General features: G+C 34.0%; 1 protein-coding gene and 1 long non-coding RNA gene across 3 annotated transcripts in view; both read left to right on the top strand.

Moving 5' to 3' along the window:
- Positions 1–27,852, top strand: part of LOC115232540 — a 96,555-nt gene that overhangs the window by 59,620 nt on the left and 9,083 nt on the right. The window contains exons 4-5 of one of the 2 annotated variants that reach the window (XM_029802478.2): positions 2,256–2,324; positions 7,135–7,167. In XM_029802478.2, coding sequence (XP_029658338.1) covers positions 2,256–2,324; positions 7,135–7,167 — 102 coding nt within the window. The remainder of the gene's footprint in view (positions 1–2,255; positions 2,325–7,134; positions 7,168–27,852) is intronic. The other variant, XM_029802479.2, reaches the window with a different exon arrangement.
- LOC118768354 lies at positions 14,406–15,762 on the top strand. The gene is made up of 2 exons (XR_005004178.1): positions 14,406–14,510; positions 15,632–15,762. It is a non-coding gene; the product is annotated as an uncharacterized LOC118768354 (long non-coding RNA).

The following is a 27,852-nucleotide window of genomic DNA, read 5'->3' as shown; positions in this document are numbered from 1 at the left end:
AGAGATATTTTCGACGAGCCCAATAAACGTCATGCGGTAAAGGTTTAAAGCGGTGTGGAGAGGACTGTACATTTCAGTGGTTGTGGTTCAGGCAATCTGATAAGCACAGGCAAGTCCTAATGAGCTTCTCGATTGCTTCTCCTTTACTTTTGTCGTTGTTTAGCTATTTCAATTCTATAGCCAACCTCCGACAAAGGTTGTGGAAAAGTCCCCGAAACATCAATAGAATGCCTGACGAAGAAAGGGATGGTGAGTAATATACGTAATGTAATTAATATTTAATCTCAAATAATGAACCCAATTTTTTTATAAAATTGATTCTTCATATTTATAGAAAACCTTTATTTATATTTGCTACAAAAAGTTAATGAGATATGTATAAATTGAAAAGTTTAAAACAATCTATAACAATTGTTGAACAAATAGCGAGTTTAGCATTTATTTTCTCAAGAACATTTAAACATCTTTAGTACCCAGCTGAAGACTTCGACATTGAAATGAGTAGTCTTATAACGAATTTGTTGACGATGTTCAGTAGAGTATACTGAAAAGTAGGAGTTCAAGAGCAAAACTGTCTCTAAACAAAAAAAGATAGAGATAGTTGATAGATTATCCTAGAAACACAAAGTAATACATTTATGGACATACCTGCATATAAATTTCGAAATTTTGGATGTAAAATCAAATACATACGGGTAAGGTAAGAAATATGCAATTGTTCTATTTATATCCGGCAGTGCTTCATTGAGTAGTATTTGAATTTTTAATACTATATAAATATATATAACCTTATAATTGTTACGTATCTCTCAGATTTTGCATTCTCCAAAGAGCAATGTAATGTTTAATTAGAGGCACTCTAATTTTCGTTTTCAGTTCATTTAAAATGAAGGTGAATTAAAAATTTGTTTTTATATCAGAAGTATTTTTAAATTACTGTAGTTGTAGTCTATCGATTTTTAAACATAATGCTAATATTCGAAGCTATCTGATATGTTCTACTTTGCATTGTATGAAATGTAAAACTTTTCCTGGCCACAAGCGCGACATAAAATCAGCTTGATGGTCAACTGTGTAGAATATTAGTTATAATGTTTGACGCATAATATCTCTAATGTCACTTTGTTGATCTTATGATCACTAAAATGTAATGAGTAGAACTAGGCTGTACAACGCTTCACTGGTTTGAAGTGACACTGCAGTCTGTTCGATGAAATATCTTGTCGACTATGTCACATTCTTCCAGTAACAATTATTCATATCTCCCCGATATCCGCGGTCCATTTCACTGGTTTCGTGAACTGGGAACAATTGAAAATCAATTATTAATATTTACTCGCTGTTGAACACACAGGTTCAGCAACCGAAGAATGAAGCTTTCAGCCGAGAAAATATGTTGGATTATCTAGATCAAAGTATACATTGAAGACACGGAGACCATATTATATTGAATATGCAAAGACAGATTAATTCTTAACAGGTTCAAAAATGTTTAAACTTGAGGTCTTTAGATTTAGTTTGGCAATATGAAATTCAATATCTGAAATGAACCATCTCATTGAGGAGACATGGTAAATTATGTGCAACATAATTTCGATATCATTTCATAGAGAGTATAAATTCATTCTGTATATAAAATTCATTTTTGGCTCACTTTAATTTAACTTAAATTATACTCCATTATACCGAATTATTTCTTGTGTTCTGTAATGAAGTACTTAATTTATATTACAAGGAAATCAGAAAACTACAGGCAAAATGTACTTTACAAGATTTAAACAAACATCAGTTATGAGAAATAGCTTAGAGTGACCAAAGTCATTTGAATGGCTTAGACCGGTATATTAGATACAACACAAATTCGTGATTCATTAAAATTCCACCTCTAGAACTTGTGTTATAATTACCAAATGGTAACTAAGACCAGCTCTATATATGAAGGTGAAATAATTTCAAGAACCAAAGATTTCTTCAAAGCTGACGTGCTATTAATTGGAAGGACAAGCTTTTTGTCAGACGATAAGGAGATATTCATATATGCCTTTATTACTTTACATATCTCAATATATATTCTTATCCATATGTTTGTTATGTTTTCGTTTCTCCCTATTTTTTTTTATTTTTTTGAACAGATTTTAATTCCCAGCCTAAATAATCTCATAAGACGCTTTTAAGGCCATCCTTAAGAAAGGCTAATATTTTGAGGCTGATATTCCATTTAATCTTTGTGTTTGTTCATATACTCTTTGTTACAGATGGGCAAGACTCTCTTCAAATCCATGGTACACTTATCGAAGGAACACATTTGGAGATTTACTAAAAAGGTTCGGTTATTTTGATGCTATTTTTATACGATCAAAGATATGTTAGTCTAACTCGAAATATAAATGTTATCCACACAAACGCATACACACACATAGACATACGCGTTCATGTGCACGCATACACACATACATACATACATACATACGCACATATGTATATATACATATATATATACACATATATATGCAATATGTATATACATATATATGTAAATATATATATATATATTATATATATGTGTATATACATATTTATATATATATATATATATATATATATATATAATATATATATATATATATATATATATATATATATATATATATATATATATATATCCGAGCCGAAATACCTGGTATTTCTCAGGATTGAACTTCGGGAATTAACTTCAATGAAGCAAAGTCATTTTAATTAAGGTATAGAAAAGATTCCTCATAAAAAAAAATGAACGGTGGAAATTTGCGGATTAGGCAGCCTAAGAATGTTCTCCCCCCCCCCCGTCGAAAATGTTTCTCCGGAATACTTTTAAAAGTAGATGATTACGATTCTGACAATACATTTTCTATAAATTATTTTCAAGAATTTATACTTCTTTTAATTCGTACCTTCACGCTAACCTCGAATCATAAACACTATCTGTTTATCTTAATCAGGAATCATTATCGTAAACCCTGACACTAAACTTAAAATCTAAACTATTGCTCAAAACATTTATAACCCATACCCAAAACACCATAACTGCTAACCATAACTGTAAAACGAGCCCTTAACTGAAACTCTAAATTTTCCTTCTAATTGTGTCCTATAGCCTACCTGCTAAGCTAAGATTGTAAATTAAGGCATTACGTACTTTTAAAATCATAATTTTCAGTATTGGGAATATTATTCTCTTACAAACTTTGCGAAAAAAAACTTCGTAAAACAAAATGCTTACGGCCGCGTATCTACTGTGTGAAATGTAGAACACGGATAAAAAATAAAGTAGAGAAATCTGAAAATTTAAAACAAAAATGTGTTCTAAAATTGTAATCTCTGGTGAGTTAACAATGACATTTGTTTTTAGTGGGTATGAGATATAATTATAACGCGGTGTGTATTTGTTCGGAAAGGACCCCAAGTATGTAATGCCACGGACGGATAAATGTACTAATTTCGAGCTATCAAACAAATGTAGAGAGTCCATATTCCACAGTGATCAATTGGAAATTATTCACTGCGGTCTGTAGTTGTGTATTGGCAGTGGTAGAATGAGAGCATCCAGGGGTTTGAAAAATTCGCTGAGGGAGATCACCGTGGGTTTACGATCTGGAAAACAAAATTCGCGACAGATAAACATGTATATTAGAATTCAACTGTTTATACCCACCATATTTTTAATGCCCGACACTAAATCCGGAGGAATTCGGGCATTTCAGGCCACACACACGCACATATCCATATATACATATACAGACATACAAACACATATTTATATACACACACACGTATCTATATGTATTTATATATATAATGTAAACTTGTATGTAACACGTCTATTGTATATTCATTCACCATATAGCTGTATATGTACGCATGTGTGTCTGTGTTTGTGTGTGAGCGTATGTGTGTAATATACATAATTTTGTGTGTGCAGATGTATATATATATAGCTATATATATATGTACATATATATATATACATAGAGATATATACGCATATATATACATATTTGTGTATATATATGTGTGTGTATGTGTGTGTGCGTGTGTGTGTGTGTATGCGTGTGTATATATACTCACACACATATAAGAGGCATTCTGATACACATAAGTCATTATCATTTGTTCCTACGTTCGTTTCACTCTGATAAACTGTTTGAAACTCAGTATTGGATGTTCCACGAGGGGTTGGATGCTTGACCATAACGGATCGTCAAGAGAACACTTTAATGCATTATGTTACGCTGTGGTTACCTATCTAAATGCATTTGAAACATCAAAGGCAGTGTTCTAAACACACACACTGGGAAGGATGCGTAGGAACAAATTATATAAGTGTTTTATCGTAGTGACTCTGTACATTGTAACTAGTAATACAAAACAGTAATAGTTAAAAACCTATACTGGAAACAAAGTGGCTGATAAATACATCGCACACCTCTGAACTCAACATTAGCAGTCATACATCTATTTGTAGACACAAGATATTATATACATATATATATATATATGTATGTATATATATATATATATACACACATACACATGTATGTATGAGTGTTAGTATTTATGTATGTATGCATATTACAAATATTTTTATAACATATACATTACACGTGAAAGTTTATAAAAATATTTTTATGTGACGTAGATTATTTAATATGGAAGTGTTATTTTTGACTATCATATACAAAATACTATTTGTAATATGTATATATATATATATATATTATATATATATATACATATATGAATGTGTGTGTGAGAGTGTATTCACATAGTTCTATCTAGTTTTATATATGTACATGCATACGCATGTATACACACCAATAATTAAAAAAACTTTATATATATATATATTTGTGCGCGAATGTGTACATGTGTGGGTGTTAGCCACGCCACTGCTATTTATTTCAATAAGCTCATGTATGATTATCTAAATTGCGTGATATGGAAAGCTTTTCCATATCAATAGCTATCCGTGGGAAGTTGATGTCTATTTTCCCTAATTTACTCTGTATTACATTCTAACATGCAGGTTGTCTGTTAAGTAAGATATAGTTTTTTTTTATATATGTACATATATCTATATATACATATACATTTATACATACATGCATACATATATATATATATAAATATATATATATATGTATATATGTGTGTATGTATATATATATATACATATGTGTGTATATATATATATATATATATATATATAATATATATATATATATGGGGGGGGGTAATGAAAAATCTAAGTCAACAGGTAATAATAAAACGCTGAAAATTGCAGCGCCAAATGGCTTTATCCTTTTTCTTTTCCTTGGCGCTTGTTTCATAACATCTCCATTAATGGATACTTTTCTTAAGTTGACTGAAAATATGAACTACAGTGCTATATGATGACTTATAGTGAAATATATTAGCAACTAATGGTGTGGGGGTGGCACTTCCCCACAGCACTAGAAAATATAGTTGTCAGTGTGCACTTCATTTTACTTTGCATATAAATATGTGTTTGTGTGTTTCTGTGCAAGCATGTTTTGTGTCTGTGTATGTCAGTGTGTATGTATGTTTGAATGAGCCTTTGTGTCTCTACATGAAAATTACATATACTCTTATGCTAATAAGAAAATGTACAATTAAAAAAAAGTAAATATCTGATATATCTATAAGGGTGCAGGTCTACCGAATGCACCATTGTGTATAAATGTATTCGTTGAACCTTATTGGATGTCATTTTCATTTATCTCACGATATTTATTATAACTACCTCTTGTGAACATAGTGATTTACAAACTGCCGTCATTAAATGATTTTTCAGTGAAAATTGTGAAATAAACCTTCTAAAGTTTTTGTACCTAGTGTGTACTTCATATATATATACAGTTAAATAAGACTTAGATACTAACACAGTTAGCTTCACTACCAACAATTCTCTCTTTCAAACAGAATGAATGGATATTTACAACTGATTTCAATTCTACCAATCGTTATCATATAAACTGGTTTCATTATCTAAACGTATGTTTCCTTGTAACTAGTTCAATGAAAATAGTAATGGACAAAATGTTTGTCTTGCTGCGTAAAGGAAAACAAGATTGGTGAAATGAATACGTTCGTTGCTTAGACCACAATCCATCACCTGTGGCAAAATTGAAACTCATTCTTCTTCAATGAAACCAACATTTTTGTAACACTGCCATAAATCTGCCTCGTTATTGATATGCAATTACATCTAGAGATGCATTCAAGATACTTATTTAAATTTCCCATTCAATCCACGTACTGCAAATGCAAAGTAAATTGCATGCAATATTTACTTACTAGTTATGCCTACGTTGGTGAAAGTTTAATGGTTTTTCTTGAAATACACAAGCTGTTCTCTAAATTCAAATGTCGATTTATAGTCATAACATATTAGAGAAACGAGTTGGAACAACATTTTGAAATCCAAGAGAAATTTTTATGCCATTTTAGCAAGCATCGTTAAGCACTGAATAGGCTCCGGACGAATCGGCATCCGAGTTAGAAGCAATTCAATTTACGTACGTTCCTAATAACCTTGAGAGATGAGTGAACGTTATCATCACATTTCCTCTCACTGAACATTTTTTTTTCCTTCTAAGCAAAAGATTAATAACGTGCAGAAAGATATAGAATAGAAGTAACCTCCCAATGAGTAAATTAATGGCGAGATTTCAATTTCTGCTAAAAAAGACATCACACTACACATATGATGATAAAATACAGAAGCTTACAACAGATAGAAGCCAAAAGTAAATCGGTGTTCATGAATTAGTGCGCAATTCTTAGTTCCATTTGTACAGGAGACAATTGTTATTTCTTTCTACAGATTCAATAATGCTTTTTATGATCCATATTGATATATATATATATTTGGTCTTGTGCTTAGGAAAAAATGAATATATATTTGTTATTGTATTTTTGTTTCAAGTTGCTTTATGTAATTTCGATTTTTTCGATTATAAATACATATGTGCAATGTTCCTTTTGCTATTTTCTATATCCCCATTTTTTTCATTCGTCTTACGCTTCACCTGTTGTTTTCATCCTGACCAAGTGGCTAATATCTTTCTATTGCAGGTGGGGATGGGCTGGTCGTTCGTCACATCCATGGTAATCACACATTTTCGTGATGTAATAACTCTTACCACTTTAAATACAATCTTCCAAGACGACATTTGAATATTATTATTTTCTTTCCTACACGAAATTGACCTTTGACCTCAAACTAAATAATAACATATATTTAAGATATAACAAACACTTAAAACTACCCGCTGGAGACCACAATTGATTTTGACTTTTAATTGACACAAGTTAAATTTACTTGCGTTGCAAATAGCTTTAATATAGACAAATGAGACGAAAGCTTATTTCTCTTAAACTATACGACTTGTGCAAATATTAAAATAGAAGCTAATACATAGAAAATAATAAACAAACGAGAAATTCAAATTATTAAAATACAGCTTTCAGTGTATTTCTAATATAATTCTATAAAATTAAACAAAAGAATTACCTCATTTTATTTTAAATCAGTTTTTGAATAACAATATTCAACATTTATCATACAAATGCATCTATCTCCACGATAGAGCTTATCTTCACTACGATGTGTAGAGAACCACCTCGAAAACGATTTTCTATATAGCTTCAAACAACTCAATTAAAAACTAAGACTTAAGGATAGAAACGAAAGATCCTGATAGCAATTCCAACCTAACGACAATGCATGATGAAATAGATGAAAATTGCTACAAAGCCTAATTCATGAAACCATATTCTTTAATTCAACATGGCAAAATATCATTGGGAAATGTTAAAATTTATACTATAAACCACTTGAATCCCAATTAATTCCTCGGAAGAGAATGAACGAAGAGAATGTTTTTGAGGCAACGCGACCAACCAAAAATAAAAGTCAAATCATCCTTATATCACATAATGATGTATAATTCCATGGACGAATCACCCACAACATTGGTTATGCTAACATCAATTCAAATATTAATTGAAAAAATGGTTTAGATGAAATATTACTTGAATCATTATTTGCAGAGAATGAGTACGCAATTTTGTTTTGTGACAAATGTACTACATACATCAAATCACCATTACTTTATACGCCTCTTTATACTATAGATAATTTGAGAGAGATATCTGGCTTAATATTTCTGAGAGATGAGATCCTATTCAGGTATACCACTGGATCGCCTATGTTCTAAATGAATTTTCCATTCAATCGAACAGATTTCTCTTTTGTATAATGAAATATATTTCACCACATAGAGCTATTAGATGCCAGAATTTGCACAGCATTGAATTAAATACGTGGAGTATTTAGTTATGAACTTTCAAGTTTTGTGTACCAATGTAGTTGATATCGACTTTGCCTTTCATAATATAAGAATCAATACATTGGGAAATTTAAAATCGATAGATAATGCAAGTAGAAAACACTGCAAGTACGAGAACTGGAAATCTCAGGTCAGACGACAAATGTCATAGAAGTTTAAATAATTTATACGTTTAAAATCATTATCATTTAGAACAGATACTAATAATTATGAAGCGAAACCACAAAAGACGCACGGCAAACGAAATGGAGACAACCTTCAAGTACAATAAGATAAAAAAAGGTAATCAAAAAAATTTCATATATATAGAAGGAATAGAAATCCCATATTAACAGAATATATACATTCTTCGTAGATAAGGCATTCACTGGGCACAAAGAACAAGCAAATGGAAATTCCAATGGAGCAAAGAATCAAATGCATTTTCTCTGTGCAAACTCCAGTCGACTAGGGTTAAAGTTTCTAAAATAAGCTCAGATACGATTTAGTCTTCGTATAAAAGATGGTCTACAGCAAATATTCTGCTCAATACCACAGATTTGCTACTCATTTGTTTGACCTTAACCTGAGCGTGTCCCTTAGTGGCTGATGATACGTGCAGCGTTGATCACGAGCAGAAGTAGAGGGGAAACATCATAGACATGTATTGAGAGGTTTTCTTTGGGATTTAAATATTTCATCTCTGGAAACATGTATGTTTCATTCGTCATATTTAAACAACCCTTATTCTGGGACCTCTTGAACAGGATGGGATATTCGACGTCCATAAACGTCTAACTGATCCCCAACCGCAAGACCATGCACTGATTGTATTGATATGAGATCACCGCGTCGCACACTTATGCTTGTTATGCATGTGTCTGATGTACTCTAATCAGGCGGCTGGTACTTTATTTGAAGATGCAATGAAGCAACGAGCCGGTGTATTGTCTGACTCTCAAGCGAATGTGTCTCACAAATTTAGGAATAAAGCTAAGGAGCTGGACGGCGGGTGTTAGCCGATTACATCGAAACAGGACTTGATTTATACATTATTTTACTGACCTCTGAAGAATGAAAAGCAAACGTGACTAGTTGAGAACTGAACTCAAAATTTTAATTGCTGGAACGAATGCTGCAAACAATTTTCTACGACGTTCCAGCGATTTTACCGAATCATTCTTAATTTAGGCAAAAGGCTAGCAACTTTGTGCAAAGCTTACCCGATTACACTGAACCCTTTATTTGACTACCACTTTATGTTATCGAGACAAGAGAAAGTGAAATATTTGACATCTACGGAATTTGAAATGAAATTATAAAACGATGTCAGAAATAACGTAACATATATTGTGTGACGCTCTTATGACGTTCCCTGAAGAAAACATTTGTGATTTGAAATCAGGACATGAAGAGTCGTAACAAATATTGCAAGGCATTTATTCTTATACTTCCAATAATCCATCGCCAAAACTATATCTTACATTGGTACAGAGGTAGAAACTCGGAAGAAGATATTAGGCGATTAACCAGACCTCAGTTGTTGATGAGCACTTTATCTTACCGACTACTAAAAGGTGAAAAGCAATGTTACTCTAGTCGGAATTTAAAATCTCAAACTTTAATGGAAATTTTCTGTAGAGAAGAACCATAATAATAATTTCAAATTGTGGCACAAGGCAAGCAATTGTAAGGGAGGAGTTACGTCGACTACATCGACCCCCATTGCTCAACTGGTACTCATTTTATCGACTCCAAAAGAAGAAAAGTCGACCTCGACGGAATTTGAACTCAGAAAATAGCGCGGACAAAATGCCGCAAAGTATTTTATCCGGCGTGCTAGCGTTTCTGCCAGCTGATCGTCTAACGAAGAACCACAGCATTAATATTAATCCTTTCTAATTTTGGCACAAGGTCAACAGTTTTGATGGCAAAGGAAGTCAATTACATCGACCACATCACCTTAAATACTATTTATTTTATCTATCCTGAAAGGATGAATCACGTAGTCGACCTTGGCGTAATTTGAATTGAAAACATAAAGCCGCAAGAAAAGCAGCCAAGCTTTTTGTTCGATGTGATAACAATTCCGCGACGAAAACGATGATAATGATAATGATAATAAGACTATCTTTATTATTATCATTATTATTATTTTCTCTTTGTCACAGGTTTTGTTGGAGCTCCTGAAGTCTTGCATACGTAGCAGTCTTACTACCTGTGACCATGCTATTCGTTTTTTTTTTTTCGGCTATCTAATACTTTCCTGATTATTCTGGCCATACAAAAGAAGCAAACCCTTTGTAACAGTTCTACTGGACACTCTATTCCTATTTCCTTTATATTCATCTTCATGCCTTCTGATACTGTTCCCAAGGACCCAACAACAATTGGTACTATCTTCACTTTCTTCATTTTCCATAGCCTGATTTGGCTATTTCGTACTTAAAAGGGTTGTATCTATCTAACTTTTTGCCTTCCTTCTTGAATATTCGTGGGTGAAAGGGGGATGCAACATCAACTATATAGTGTATGTGATTCACCTTGTCCACCACCACTAGGTCCGGTCTATTCACCGATTATTATTATTATTATTATTATTATTATTATTATTATTATTATTATTACTATTATTATTTCATACATGCACAACAGATTAAACTGTTGAAAAAGAATAACGCTTAATATCAGGCAACGGCAAGTAATCTTCGATATCAAGAACCCGCCTAAGTATTCTAGCTGTCCCAAACAACACTTTTTCTGGAGTTGTACTAAACTAGGTTTTATGCGTGTATCCTCTATCCATTTCTTAAACCTGTAAGAATAGTTTCTAATTCACCTATGACTACAGGAATACATTTTACCTACAGTTCCCGTAGTCTCTGAACACAATGCCTAGATCCTGGTATTTTGCCTATACCTCTCTATAGCTCTCATATTGACTTCTATCTCATTTGGGGCTGAAAAGTCAATTATCTGGCACTTTCAATTCTATTAAATGAAGCCTTCTAGTTTGTATTTCTCAGTCCGTCTGAATGTTAAAGTGTAGTGTTGCTGTTATTATTATTATTATTATTATTATTATTATTATTATTATTATTATTATTATTATTATTATTATTATTTACTTTTAATCTGCCTGTTTGTCACAGTCACTTGCCGAGACACATCCAGCGTCCTGAGGCGAGTGAAGGATAAGAGATTTACAGTATGACTGAAAGCTTGGAGAGGCGAAGTAGCGAGACATCATCATGTAATACAACACAGACGTTTAAATGGATAGGGTTTTGTTAAGGATGTAAGCAGTACTTGTCAGTAGAATCTTTTGGATTCCTCTGAGACATGGTTCTCCTGGTATCTGATAGAGATATTTCATACATCCCTATTTTATCATACGTATAGCACTTACCATAACAGGAACAGTTCTCGCTTTAAGATGCCACATCTTTTGTATTTCAATTTCCAGGTCCTTATATTTACTTAGTTTTTTTTTCCATCTAGTTTTAGATCATGAGCTGTGGCCATGCTGGGGCACCGCATTTGTCAAATTCTTTTACTGATATGTTTGTATCAGTGGGAAAACTTACAACTATTAGTCTAAAAGTATTTTCTTTCCTATCTTTAATAACTATGTCTGTTATCAAATACATTGTTTTTGTCTTGATATAAAGAATGGGCTACAGCAAATATTCTGTTCAATACCACGGATTTGCTTGTCAATTGCTTGGCCTTAACCAGTTGAGAATGTCCCTTAGAGGCTGACAATGTGTACATCGCTGACCACGAGCAGAAGTAGTAAGGGAGCATCATAGCCATGTGTTGTGAGGAATTCTTTAGGGTTGAATAATTAACTTATGGGAACATGGCTGTTTTGCTCAACATTCTGAAACAAACCTTAGACAGGGACTTTTTGAGCGAGATGGAGTATTCAACCTGAAGAAAATTCCAACTGGGTTCCACCTACAAGTTTATGAGCTGTTTTGTTCGATATAAAATCACCATGTAGCTTACATATGGTTGTGATACATATGCCTGGTCTACCTTTATTATACGGGTAGTCAAAATGGGTATACTGGGCTTCGTATATTTGTAACCCAGTGTCACTTCGATGGTATGTATTGCTCTCTCGCTCAATAATAATCGTAACAATAATATTTTTTGTTATTATTATTATTATTATTATTATTATTATTATATTATTATTATTATTATTATTATTATTATTATTATTATCATTATTATTATCATCATTAATATTATTATTATTGTCATTGCTATTAGTATGACCTGATGCAATACTAGGCAGTGTCTCTCATGGCTTCTGATCTTGACTGATTGGAAGTGTTAACATGTACATTGTTTTGTCTTGATATAAAAGATGGGCTATAGCAAATATTCTGCTCAATACCACAGATTTGCTTGTTAGTTGCTTGACCATAACCAGTTGAGAATGTCCCTTGGTGGCTGAAGATATGTGCTTCTCTTATCACGAGAAGAGGTAGTGGAGGAACATCGTAGCCATGTGTTGAGGGGAATTCTTTGGTGGTTTGAATAATTCACCTCTGGAAACATGCGTGATTCGTTCGTCATCCTCAAACAAACCTTGTTCAGAAACCTTTTGTACGGGGTGAGCTACTCCGCCTGAAGAAAATTCTAACTGACCTCACCTGCATCGTCATGCACTATCTATCTTGATATAAGTTCACCTTGTCGCGCACATTTGGTTGTGATGCCTGTGTCTAGTGTACCCTTATCAGAAATGATCAAAATATATTGAACTAGAATTTTTTGTAGAGCTTCTACAGAAAGTTTGCCTATTAGGGACAGGAAAGATTGTCGGGAGTGCCTTAAGCACTGAAAAGTCTATTGAAAGCTTGTGGATACTTAATGTTACATGTAGTAACACGCTACCCACATAATGAATAAGTACGAACTCAGTGAAATCAATAATAATAATAGTAATAATAATAATAAGGGATTACCAAATGCTCAGTACTTTATATGAAAAGAGGGAAGAAAGCAGCCTGCAGAGGATGGCGGTTACCATCCAGAGAGACCATGGGTGAACCCGACTGTAGTGGGTATAGATATTTAGGGATTTTAGAGCTGGATGACATTCTACACAGAGGAATGAAAGTCAAGGTCAGCGAGGCGTATCAAAAAACGGTGAAGATGGTGTTGAAATCCAACCTGGATGCTAAAAATCTGATTACCGCAATGAATATCTGGGCAGTTGTAGTGGGCAGATATAGTACGTCCATCCTCAAATGGACTAAGGAGGAAATATCCACACTAGATAGAATGATGGGTAAGTTGATGACGCTCCATGGGGCGCTACACCCTAAAGCAAACGTAAATAGACTGTGTATTAAAAGAATGGCAGCAGAGGACTAATTAGTTTGGGCCATTGTATAAAGAGTGAAAGAAGAACGCTTGCCGAGTATTTGATAAATAGTGATGAAGAACTGCTCCACTATGTCGCGAAATATATGTGTGTAGATGCATATGAAATAATGGGCAAGTAAGAGTTTAACCAAAGAGCTGAGGAGGAGAGTAAAGAAAACTTTGAAATGAGAATGCATGGGCAGTTTGAAATTTATACACAGAACGTTAAGAATAATACAGCATCATGGGCATGGATTGAGCGAGGTAATTTGAAACGTACCACCGAAAGCCTGATCACTGATGCACAAGACTAGGCTCTCGCTATCAATTCAGTGAAGTATAACATCTATAAAACTTCTGACACCCAGAAATGCAGACTCGGTGGAAAGAGTGTGGAAAATGTGACCCACTTGGTAAGTGGATGTGAGAGCCTTGCACAAAAAGTATACAAACGCCGCCACGATAAAGTGTGTGTGCATCTTCATTGGCTTTATGCCGCAAATACCAATATGGAGTAAGAGAGAACTGGTACGAGCGTGTACCAAGTAAAGTTATGCAGGAGGATGGAAAAGTGTCGATACTCTGGGACTATGATTTTCAGACGGATCGTGTATTCGAACACCGTCGGCTGGATATTATATTGAATAAGAGAGACAAGTACTGTCAGATCATACCAAATGACATGAATGATGTGAATAAGTGGTTGAAAACATCACCAAGTACTCCGAATTGAAAGTGGAAATGGCAAGACTGTATGGAATGCGAGGGGTAGTGTATAAGTGGTACCAGTGGTGATCGGAGCGCTGGGCTCAATCTTATTGAAATTTCAAGACTCCTTCAGGTAACTGGAAATCCCAAACATGATTGATGTCTTGCAAAAAGCAGCCTTATTGGGAGAGCGCACATCTTAAGGAAAGTATTATCTGTTTGAGGTCCTTGTTGTGACTTGACAGATGATTAAAGACTCCAGTGCATTTTTACCAACACTGTGTTACGAAGGAATAATAATAATAATAATAATAATAATAATAATAATAATAATAATAATAATAATAATAATAATAATAATAATAATAATAATAATAATAATAATAATAATAATAAGGGAAAAATCCTAAACAATCAACCACCACCTCTTCATGCATGCTTTGAAACTATATGGTAAAGATGAGTCACAAGGGAGTTCCTTAGTAAACACGGTCCATTGTTTTAATGCTGATATTAGAATGGAATTTGGACTGAAGAAGTGCCGAATAATGTACCTAAAAAGAGGCAAAGTACAGTCTCTAGCAGGGATAAAATTACCGAACAGAGATTTGATTAAGCAAATTGAAACTGAAAGATACAAATAACTTGGTGTACTAGAGTTCAACCAGATAATGGAAAAGGAAATGAAAAACAAGCAAAGGATGGAGTATTTCCAAAGACTGGCATTGGTGTTGCTCTTAAAATTGATTGGATAGAATAAAATCCAAGCACTTAACACGTGAGCGAAAGCGGGAATGTAGCCGGAATTATAAAATGGCAAAAGCGAGTAGGGAAAAACATGGAATACCAAGACCAGAATAATTTTGACAGTACACGAGCCTTCCACCTTATGAGTGACACCGATAGGCTGTACTTGTCCAGAAAAAAGGATGGGAGAGGTCTGATCAGTTGCCAGGAATGTATCAGAATAGACGAAAACAGCCTATGGTGGTATATAACAAATACCATAGAACTACTGTTGAAATATACGAAAATGTCCTGCGTCATCAAAACTAAAAATTATGTAACCAAAAAAAATTTAACAAGAAACGAACCAAAAAAAAAGGAAAAGCATGGGAGGAAAAGAAAATGTACGATCTGTTTGCAAGAGATATGAACGCCAAAACCGATACAAAGGACCGGTGGCTATGGTTGAGGAGGAGTGACCTGAAGATAGAGACAGAAGCACTCATATGCGCAGCTCGGGAATAAGCGTTGAGGACCAACTATTTGAAGTGCAGAACAAAAAACACTACTGGTAGCGATATATGCAGAATGTGTGGTGAGAGAGGTGAAACGGTATGGCACAGCGTTAGCGAATGCCCGAAATTGACACAACGCAAATACAAAAGACGCCATGACAATATGGCAAGAATGATCCATTGTGAGCTCTGTGGAAATGACGGTCTATAAAGAGCAATGACGTGGTATAAAAAAACTCCAGAACGGGTCACCGAAAATAAGAATTGCGAAATCCTATGGGATGCAATGACCGACTGCGATCACCCGAGCAGACATCGGAAACTGGACATTGTTGTGATGACTGAAAAAGAAAGAATATGTATGATAATCGACATAGCATGCCCCGGTGACAACAGGATCAATGTGAAAGAAGAAAAAATAAACAACTACAACGATTTGAAGTGGGAAATACGAATGAAGGTTGTGATCAATGGAGAGAGTAAACGTGATGTCAATAGTAATTGGTGCACTTGGAAGTATCAATACTCAACTACCAACACGCTGAAAAAGAGTGTGCAAGTGTGAAGGTAGAACACCTACAAAATTCAGCATTGCTTGGAACTGCAAGAATTCTTCGCAGGATTCTTGAAACATGACCAATAAACACCTGTCACCTTAGTCTATTGCCAGTGGGCAGTTGACAACTTCCATCATACGCAGCAAAATAAGCTGAGTTTTCATAGTATAATAACAGCAGCAACAACTACAGCAACCATTATTATAATAATGATAATAGAAATAATAATAATAATAATAATAATAATAATAATAATAATAATAATAATAATAATAATAATAATATTAATAATAATTATAATAATAATAATAATAATAATAATAATAATAATAATAATAATGACAACGTTTCTCTAAAAGAAATGGAGAAACTCTCAAAATACAAAGACCTGGAAATAGAGGTAACTAGAATGTGGAATCTGAAAACAGAAACAATTCCTATCATAGTAGGTGCATTAGGCATGATAAAAAAATATTCAGACAAATACATAACAAAAACACCAGGACTTACAAACACATATAACATACAGAAAATTGCACTACTAGGCACTGCACACATCCTACGCAGAACACTTTCCATACAATAACCATCAGAGCATCACAACAAATCACAGCACATACCCAAGGCACACAGAGCTGCACTCGGTAGTGAAGTGAAAGCACGCTATAAAAATAAAACTACTGAATAATAATAATAATAATAATAATAGTTACAATTTTTAAAAACTCAAAAATAAAATATTGTGGAGCATGAAAGTAAAAACAATACGTGTAATATTTGGGGTACCAAGTCTCAAAATACTTCCTATTGTCCGTAAAATAGCCCCACTTGCTAAAGCCCATATCCTTCACGAGAAACATATAATTCAATACCACAACTTAAACAACACACTTTCTACACCTTACATATGCTCTACACCGTAACCACTCAAAAAATATGAGAATCTACATAAAACCTACTTTACATTATCACCATCCACGTCAATGGTCACAACAGACAGTATAACGCGAACGTGTCACACAGCTCACACTCAGCCTACAGTTGCAGCAATTTCAACCTATACTAATGGAACACGACATTCTATTTAAAATAGATGTATGATACTGTAACACAAAAACGTGAAGTACATAGCATGTGCGGATTTTATACAGCGGTCAAGAAAATAACGCAAAAAAAACCCACTTTAGTACATGCATTACACAACGCAGCAAACAATAAAATACCAGCAGAAGCTTCAAAAAATATTCCGCAGCAGAACAAAAACAGAAAAAATATAGTAACACTGGCTTACAATCCCAAAATACTACGCTGCACAAGTACATATTCACAGAGATACACGCGCTCATACACGCTCGCACACACACTCACGTACACACGCACGCATGCAGACACATATATAGAGAGCCACACACAAACACATCACAGCCACATAGGTGCATCTGATGATAAAGAAACTCACGTGAAGTTGTCAATAATAATAATAATAATAATCCTTTCTACTATATGCAAAAGGCCTGAAATGTTCAGGAAGATGAATAGTCGATTACACCGACTCCAGTATTTCACTGGTATTCAGTTTATCGACCTCGAAAGTATGAAAGGTAAAATCGACCTCGGAAAAATTTTAACTCAGAAAGTAAGGTCAGACAAAAGGAGGCTAAGCATTTTGTCCGGCATGATTCTTACTGCTCGCCGCCGTAATAGTAATAAGAAAAAGAAGAAGCAGAAGAAGAAGAACAACAAGAAGAACAAGAAGAACAAGAACAAGAAGAAGAAGAGGAACAAGAACAAGAAGAACAAGAAGGAGGAGGAGGGGGAGGAGAAGGAGGAGAAGAAGAAGAAGAAGAAGAAGAAGAAGACAACAACAACAACAACAACAACAAGAAAGAGGAGGAGGGGAGGGGAGGAGGAGAGGAGGAGGAGAAGGAGAAGGCGTGGAGGAGGTGGAGGAGAAGAAGAAGAAGAAGAAAAAGAACAACAACAACAACAACAACAACATAGATGTGCTAAAGAGAAGGGCCACACGCTGACTGACAACATGTATATGCTACACCGGGCTCTCCATTCAAAAACGAATCTAATCTAATAACACCGGTGGAATGGGATGTTAATCTTGGCCAGCAGAATGTCATAAAAGCGTTAGAACCAGCGGAGATCTACAAATACCCAGGAATATTTGAAAGTGATGGAATCAAACATCAAATGATGAGGAAAAGGATGAGAAGAGATTGTTATCGCAGGGTAAGGACAATACACAAGACAGAGCTGAATGTAAGAAACAAGGTCGAAGCGATCAATACTTTAGCATACAGCTTCAATATCATTAACTGGTCAATAACTGAAATACGTAAACATGACAGAAAAATATAAAAATTATTGACACTGCATAGAATGCACCACCCTTTACCTGCCAAGAAAAGAGGATGGCCGTGGAATTTTACAGTTGGGATTTAACTATGAAGATTGCCACAATTGACCTAAACACCCACCTGAAAAACTCTGATGAATACATGTTCAAACTTGTCTTAAAGCATGAAAACAAGAAAGCATCATACTCAGTAACAAAACAGGAATTTCTAAGTGAATTCCAAATACAAAATATCCCAGAATTAGCTCACAACTGGAAAAAGCACAGAAAATGCTAAGCGTATGAGAACCAGGGCTAAAACTGCTGCTTTACATATTTTTACTGATAAATGGCAAGAAAAATCTCTCAATGGCAAATACCCAAAGAGAGCTAATAATGTCGATGTTGACAAAACCCTTACCTATCAAGGGTTAGTGTCTCTGGCTTAAAATCAGAAACAGAAGGGTTTACTATAGCAGCCCAAGATCAATGCCTACCTATAAGGAGCTACCAGGCCAATATATTAAAGAACGGCAGTAGCCTAACATGTCGTGTATGTACACTACAAAATGAAACCTTTGATCATGTTGTCTCTATGTACAGTCTTCTGGCACCTAAAGAGTATCTCAACAGGCACGATAGAACAGCACAATATATTCACTGGGTAATTTGAAAAAATCTGGAGCTGTCCCATGATAAAAGCTGTTGGGAACACAACCCACATCCAGTGTTTGTAAATGATCACATCTCACTCCTCTGGAACTACACCCTTCAAACTAACAGAAAGATAGATTCAAATAGGCCAGATATTATACTGAAAGACTTCAGGCAAAAATCATGCCTCGTCATTGATATGATTGTCCCAATCAACATAAATGTGTCTGTCAAGACTTACCTAATACTGAGTAAGTATAAAAGTCTTGAAATAGAAATTGGCAAAGTGTGAAACCTCAAAAGTAAAATAATACTTGTTGTCATAGGTGCCCTAAGAATGATAGCAAAAGGGGTTGATTCCTACCTAGCTCAGATACCAGGAAACTCGAAAATGGCAGAAATTCAAAAGATAATGCTCATGGGAACTGTTCATATCCTAAGTAAAATACTATCTATATAATCTCAAATTTAAAAACAAACTTATAATATTCTCATGTCTTTTTAAACATTCTCTTGAACAATAATATTTGCAAAACCAAATATATAACACACTAGGGATAACACCAACTTGAACTTCTAACTCGTTGTCTCTTGAGGTCTCTAAGTGAGACTTAGAGTCAACTTGCAGAAATACAAAGCAAAAGTCAAACTTATAATAATAATAATAATAATAATAATAATAATAATAATAATATAATAATAATAATAATAATAATAATAATAATATAATAATAATAATAATAATATAATAATACAATAACCATCAGAGCATCACAACAAATCACAGCACATACCTAAGGCACACAGAGCTGCGCTCGGTAGTGAAGTGAAAGCACGCTATAGAAATAAAACTACTGAAAATAATGATAATAATAATAAAACAGCACTGCTTGGAACCGCTCAAATACTCCGGAAGATGCTCGGAAAATAAGAGGTGATAGCTTAATTCACTGGTAGTGAACAGTTTGGACTATAGTACACCTCCAGCGTTAGAAGCTGTGCAAAGGCAATAATAATAATAATAATAATAATAATAATAATAATAATAATAATAATATAATAATAATAATAATAATAATAATAATAATAATAAGGGAGCATCATAGCCATGTGTTGAGAGGGATTCTTTGGGGTTTGAATAATTCACCTCTGGAAACATGGGTGGTTCTTTCAACATCCTTAAACAACCCTTATTCAGGGACCTTTTGAGCGGGATGGGCTACTCAACCTGAAGAAAATTCTAACTGGGCCCCACCTGCAAGGTCATGTGCTGTTTATCTTGATATGAGATCACCATGTCGCGCACATATGGTTGTGATGCATGTGCCTGGTGCACCCTTATCAGACGGGTAGTCATGATGGGTATATTGGGCTTCGTATATTTTACCCCAGTGTCACTTTGATGGCATGAACTGCTCTCTCACTCAATAATAATAATAATAATTAAAGATGGGCCACAGCAAATATTCTGTTCTAAATTATAGATTTGCTTGTCAGTTGCTTGACCTTAAGCAGCTCAGCATCTCCCTTTGTGGATGACGAAATGTGCATCTCTGATCACGGGAAGAGGTAGTGGGGGAGCATCATAGCCGTGTGTCGAGAGGCATTCTTTGATATTTGAAGGTTTCACCTCAGGTAACCCTAATAGCGAGACAGTTCAGCTAGGATAATTCGGAGAAAACCATACGCAAGATTTCCCGTAGTACTCTGGCCCCTCCAAGGGAACATAATTCTCTGTTCCAGTCTTTTCGCCTAGGAAAGTGTACCCAGATTATGCCCATTCAACCTCACAAGCCTTGCAGTGCCCAGCCATCTTTCGATAAACATCCTGGAAGGCAGTACCTTACACTCCAACACCACTATCGTCTTAACATAATACTGGACAAAACCATTGACCATATCACGAATAAGTGCCCTAGACTTGCTTAAAACCACGACAAGTTGCGAATACACGATAAGGTAGCTACATTGGAAACTGCGCGAAAAGTAAGGGCTAGAGAGAAGCAAACGTGGTATGAGCACAAACCGCAAGGAATGGTGGATTCCGTGACTTGCAAGATCGTTTTGGATTTCCTGACCCAGCAGATCAGGTGCTAGGGGACAACAGACTGGACCTAGCGGTGGTAGACAACATGCAACACGTGCTATATATTTGATGCTGCATGATCCTTTGACACACTATTAGTCAAGAAGGAAGTGAAAAAAATAGATAAATACAACGCTCTTAAGTACGAAATAGCCCGGCTATGGAAGATAAAGAAGGTGAAGATAGTGCCAATTATTGTTAGGTCCTTTGGGACAGTATCAGAAGGAATATAAAGGAAATCGGAATAGAGTGCCCAGTAGAACTGTTATAAAGGGTCTCCCTCATTGACAAGGTCGGAATAATGAAGAAAGTATTAGATAGTTGAAAAGAACAGATAGCATGGTACTATAGGCTGCATGTAGCCAGCCCGCTATACATGTAAGACTCCAGGAGCTCCAACAAAACACGAGATAACAAGAAATAACAATTATAATAATAACCCTTTTTACAAAAGTCACACGTCCTGAAATAGGGAGGAAGGGACTGGTCTATTACATCGACTCCAGTGTTCGACTGGTACTTAATTTATCGACCCGAAAAGATGAAAGGCAAAGTCGACAAAGGCAGAATTTAAAATCTGAACTGGATCATGAAAGTTAAAGCAGCATTGTTTGTTACTAGGGAAAAGTGTAAGATTAGATATAAGTAAGAAAGCATAGGTGTCATACAACAGGTTACAAATCTATTGATTGCTTCACAAAATATTTGGCGGATTTCATTCTGGATTAAGTACCCCATATATCCTAACATAACTTTTTACTTTTGGAATTTTCAGAAAATGTTTGCGAATCTGTATTCTACACACGGGAATTCGTATGCCTATGCAATTTTTTTTTTACTGCTTTAATTTCCACCCGCAACCCCATAAATCTTTAAATTTCTACTCCTTCTCGAATGTTCTTAAATCATAGTTTTAAAAGACGGACAATCCGAATCTGCCTTTTTATTTCTGTTTATGATTTCAAAATAATTTTCAGAAGAAAAAGGTGTGAGATTTAAAGGAGATTTAGCTATTGGGTTTTAGCACCTCCCACTGCTACCTGGTACCGTCCCCGCTTCTTTATCAATCTGATATGTATTGATGATTTTCAATATTTTTCTCGCCAAAATCACATTTTAATGGAATGATGATGTACCCAAGGTGCTCCATTATTGGGATTTAAGTAACAAAAAACTTCTAGTGATTTAGATCTCACAGCCCGCACCAAGTAACTGGGTATGTGTAACAAGAGAACATTAGCTAAGAGATAATATGCTCCCAAAATATATTATGTTTTATATATATGTTTTAAACCACTGCAGATAAATCTCAGCAATGACCTAGGCATATTTAAGTCTAATTTGAGCATCCGTAATGATTTTTGGTGGGGCATATGCAAAACAATTGTAATGGAAAATTTTTTGCATAATCGTTCGTTGTCCAGTGTGTAGAACACAAATTCGCAAAAGAATTCTAAAAGTACCAAAAAGTGAAAGAATTATGACAGGATACATGTTGCTTCGATCCAGGATCTATAATAGGCCATGCGTAAGCGCGAATATATTTAACCTTTTGAATTCGAATCTCAAAAATTATTTTGAAATTATAATCAGAATTAGAATTTTGTGTAATATTCTAATCTAAAATTGAGAATTAATTTATAACTAAAGCGATATGAACATTATTTACAATTGACGGATATTTGTCCTCATCTTGTTTGTTGTTAACACGTTCCGACTGATATACCCTCCAGCCTTCATCAGGTGTCCTAGGGTAAATTTCGAACCTGGGTTCTCATTCCTAAGGTATTTTTCGATGTTATTATTATTATTATTATTATTCAGGTCACTGCCTAGAATCGAACTCGGAATCTTGGGGTTAGTGGCCCGTGCTCTTAACCACTGCTCCACAAACAAAATGAGGACAAACATCCGTCAATTGTAAATAATGTGTATAATTCCTCATCACTTAAATATAGAACTGTAAAGCGATATGAATTTCACAATATATTTCATGATGTTTTCGCGAAAGTTTCCTGATATCACTTTAAATAATATTAAGACATCGTGAAATTAAACCGGTTAATAATTTTTATGGTAAAACAAGATAGTAATACAAATATTAAATTATAATAGTGAAATATTTACTAAACTGTGGGAAATAAACAAAAAAATATATATTGGGATAGGATCTTTCAAATGTACGCTATTGTTTTTTATATTCATGTAATGATAGGACAATACGTATTGATATAAATAGTACAGAAAAGTAAGTACGTAAAATTGATGATGACCTGTCCTTGCGTCCTTATCTTAATAGCTATTTATTCGCAGGACAGTGCATGGGTAGATCTACGAGGATCGTTTAAATAACGTGTAAATATTTTCCACAGACACATCTTCTTTTAACGTACTTTTCAGGTTGAATAAACATGAAACAAAATTACTGGAATTTCATGATCAATCCATTTAACGAGTTTCTACACACTTCCGATCGCCCCAGTTTTACTTATAAGACACGGATAGACACTGGACTACAAAAAATGACACGACCAAAATATCATGATGAGTGATTGAATTCAGAACCTAGTGATTAGATGGCAAAATTTTTAGCCATTCAGCTATGCAGCGCATGCATAATATGCACACACATACACATACAGACGAATAAATATGCATATACATATGGACTTACACTAACACTCATATAAGACTTGTTGGATAACGTATTTCAAATTAAAATAGACTCATATCTGCTGAAAATATACTGTATTAATTTTGAAATATTTTCTACCAATAATATATACAGTAATTTAATTACATGCACGCAAGGTAGCTTTGTTTAAAATATAGCTATGTACCGTCATATTTAGCGTGTTTGTGTACATTCGGACAAAGAAAGACAATTCGCTGTTAAAGGTGTCTCGGGAGAAATTCTCCTTACAAAAAATATCGGTATAAACACCACTCAGCCATGATCAGTATCACGTAGTAAACAAGCGTTTCTTCGTCGTTACGCTTCATCAACTATATATCTAACCGTTATTTCGTGGTGTGTAAGAGCTGGTTGGTCTTATATTAAAATAGCAAATTATATAATTATATATTTGCTGATGTGTAAAAGTCTGCGTTTGTGAAGTTGGAACGAATGAATGAATCGGATGTGCACTTGGCAGTGTTGCAAGATATATAGTTATGTAAGTCATTTTTTATCATGTTCATGTACATTAGGGCATGGAAAGGCAATACACACCACAAGTTGTCTAGAGGGAGAATTCTCATTTATACTAATATAAGAGTGACTAGCTCTTAGTGACAATGAACAACGGATCAGCACATGTAGCTGATGAAACTAGCGACACATAAACAGAAGTGTCAGGTAACATCTGTTAGGCTTACTTCTATTGTCTAGTAGGAGAATGTTCTTCACCTAGACAATTTGTGAGTTTATTGTATCCACATGTCCGAAAGTATATGAACATGCTAAATATGATCCTACGTAATTATATTTGTTTAGATTCTGATTAGTGCGTATCTAATTAACTTATTTCCAAATTGACAAAGATTTTCGCTCATCAACAAAGGTATGTATTCGGTATGCTAATAATAGAGTGAACAGCTCTTAGTGACTATGAACAATATCTATCTCAATATAAGGTGTAAGAAACACATATTTGCTACGGTCCGCTGACATAATTCACGATCTGATATATTTACTATCATATTGTCTGAATGTACACGAATACCTAAAATATGACTGAACATACCTATATATTGGATAAAATTTTATAAAGGTATAATTCTAAAGAATGTCACTTAAAGTTAAACAGTAAGACATTAATTACAGAAGTACCGTAATTTAATTTTTGAAATATTGTTCAACCAAAACTATTCACGATCCCCAAAATTATCACATAAAGTTAAACAGTAATATGTGCTATATTCTTCCGGAACAGAAAATTCCAATAATCTAGTGCCATAGCAATAATGGTTACTCTTAATAAGTAATTGTTTAAATTGAATTTTATAAGCAAAATACTTTTTAAAACCCTATTCGAGGTCTCAGGTCAATGCGTACTCTAAATCCGTAAAGACTGCGATTTCTCTTATATCACAATTCTGCATGAATTTATATATATATATCGGTTCTTAATATTCATCCCCACAAGACGGTAGAAACTGTCTTTGTTCGCATTTTCTAATCGTATGATTTTCTGGTGGCTTAATCTCATCTATTTTTTTTTTTTTTTTTTTTTTTATGTGTGCAATACGCCTGCTGAATAGCTATCTCGTCTTGACTGATTAAAATCTTTCAATTGTATTATTCTTTCCGCTTGCTGATATAAATTTTTTTGGTTTTGTTTGTTTATTATTACATTGCAACGATTATTCGCACTATGCTTTTCATAGTTATATATTATTATTATTATTATTATTATTATTATTATTATTATTATTATTATTATTATTATTATTATTTCGCTTTTCATTGTTGTTGAGCTGGAAGAAAAAAAGCAAATAAGGATTCCTGCGTAGTATAAGAATTGATATGAAACATTTCTTTTAATTTTAATGTATAAACATATTGCACTCGCGACTACAATATAGTCATGGCTATATTTGTAAGGATTCTTCCAGGATCGCATGTTTTCTGGAATATTTGAGTAGGCAACGTTCAATAATGCACTGAACATATAACAAGCTCTTTTCAGATTCCTATTTGTAAATTTGATATTACGAACAGAAAAATACTAAATCGAAATAATAGCGGTAAACATGTCAACTGACAACACGGTTCGTTTTTATTTCTCTACCTGCTATATATCATAATTACAAAAATAAATGGTTCGAAAAAATATATATACATATATATATATATATATATATATATATATATATATATATATATATATTATAATATTGATTTATATTCATCTAGACTATATATATATTCAGAAAAATTGTAAGTATTAATATCACAACATTCATAACTCATTAGTCTCGTTTTCTAATAATTAGCGTATTACACCACTGTTAGAGCTAATTACATATATGAGTATAAACTCACCTTCATATCTACTTGAATATGTATGTGTGTGTATATATATATATATATATATATATTATATATATATATGTATACAAACATATATATATATATATATATATATATATACACATACGAACTTACACACATACACACTCACACTTACACGCTAACACACACATACACACACACATATATCTATATATATACATGCAAAGAGGTCCGACATAATCAACCACATATATTACTTTAACCTCATTTTTGAACGGAATAATTTACACGAAATATTGCTATAACCAGTGGAGCACAGAAAAATTGTAACTAATATTAATGCTGTTCGTATACATTCGGTATTGTTATTTATTTAAAATGCTACTCCTTGGAATATTTCCACACATTGGTTTTAACGGTAAGGCAGATGGAGTCCCTACATTATTGAATTTCCAATCCATTATAAGTATGAAAATGTGGAAAATTAGGCACTGGAGTGGAATGTTGCGTATGAATACCCTGAGGAACTATACTATGTGTGGGCGCATGTGCGTTTATGTGTGTTGTTATGTATATATACAACCAGAGAGAGAGAGAGAGAGATGTACGTATGCATATCTGTATGTAGTTTATGTACGCACAATTATGCACATAGGTTCAAAACAAGGTGGGAGAAACAGCACTCGAATACCTAGGTTAGAGCAAAATACTATTTAATTCATCGTCATCCGGTGTCTTAAATCCGGGTTTTGTCCCCGTTAACGGGCGTGGCCAGATCTACCTCAATGCCATAGCAACGGGGAGCATGCCCTTGCTTACTTCCAAACTCAGTTTCTAAACATGAGTGGTCCCGAGATCAAAGCCTCTTCCACGACTTTTAAGAAATGTGGTTGAAATCTAGCTCAGGAAAGCAGGGACGCTACACACTGAGACCCCTTCCGGAGTTACCTTACAAAAACTTCACAAATTGGTACTCAGCTATTCATTTAATACAGATAATGCAATTCCATATCTTGTGACTATATACGTTTTGTAGCCCACTGGCAGACATGCATGCATCGTTATTTTTTTTAAATCTGTAACCCAGTAAGAATTAAATACTAATTCGTTCAACTAGTATCTACAAAAATTTATCTAAACTCACCACTAATAGAATTTCACTATTCTGTATTATCAAAACTGTCACACAAACGATCACATAATTACGTATATCGAAAAGTTGAGTTAATATGGCTACTAAAATGATAAGAAGGTGATTGAGTTATGAAACCAGGCAACGCAAACAGAGAATAAACAATATCTAAATTTTACGGAAAATCACTAGAATTTTAATAAAATACAAATAAGTGCAAAGAGAATTTAAACATATTGCGAAGTTATAATAACTCACTTCGAATGTGATGAGAGATATTTTGCTATAAATCATAAATTATAAAATGTCCTAAAAATAAAAGTTATCTTCGAGTG

This window comes from Octopus sinensis, linkage group LG2, assembly GCF_006345805.1.
Source record: "Octopus sinensis linkage group LG2, ASM634580v1, whole genome shotgun sequence".
Taxonomy (NCBI): domain Eukaryota; kingdom Metazoa; phylum Mollusca; class Cephalopoda; order Octopoda; family Octopodidae; genus Octopus; species Octopus sinensis.
This window is presented reverse-complemented; position numbering and strand designations above follow the sequence as displayed.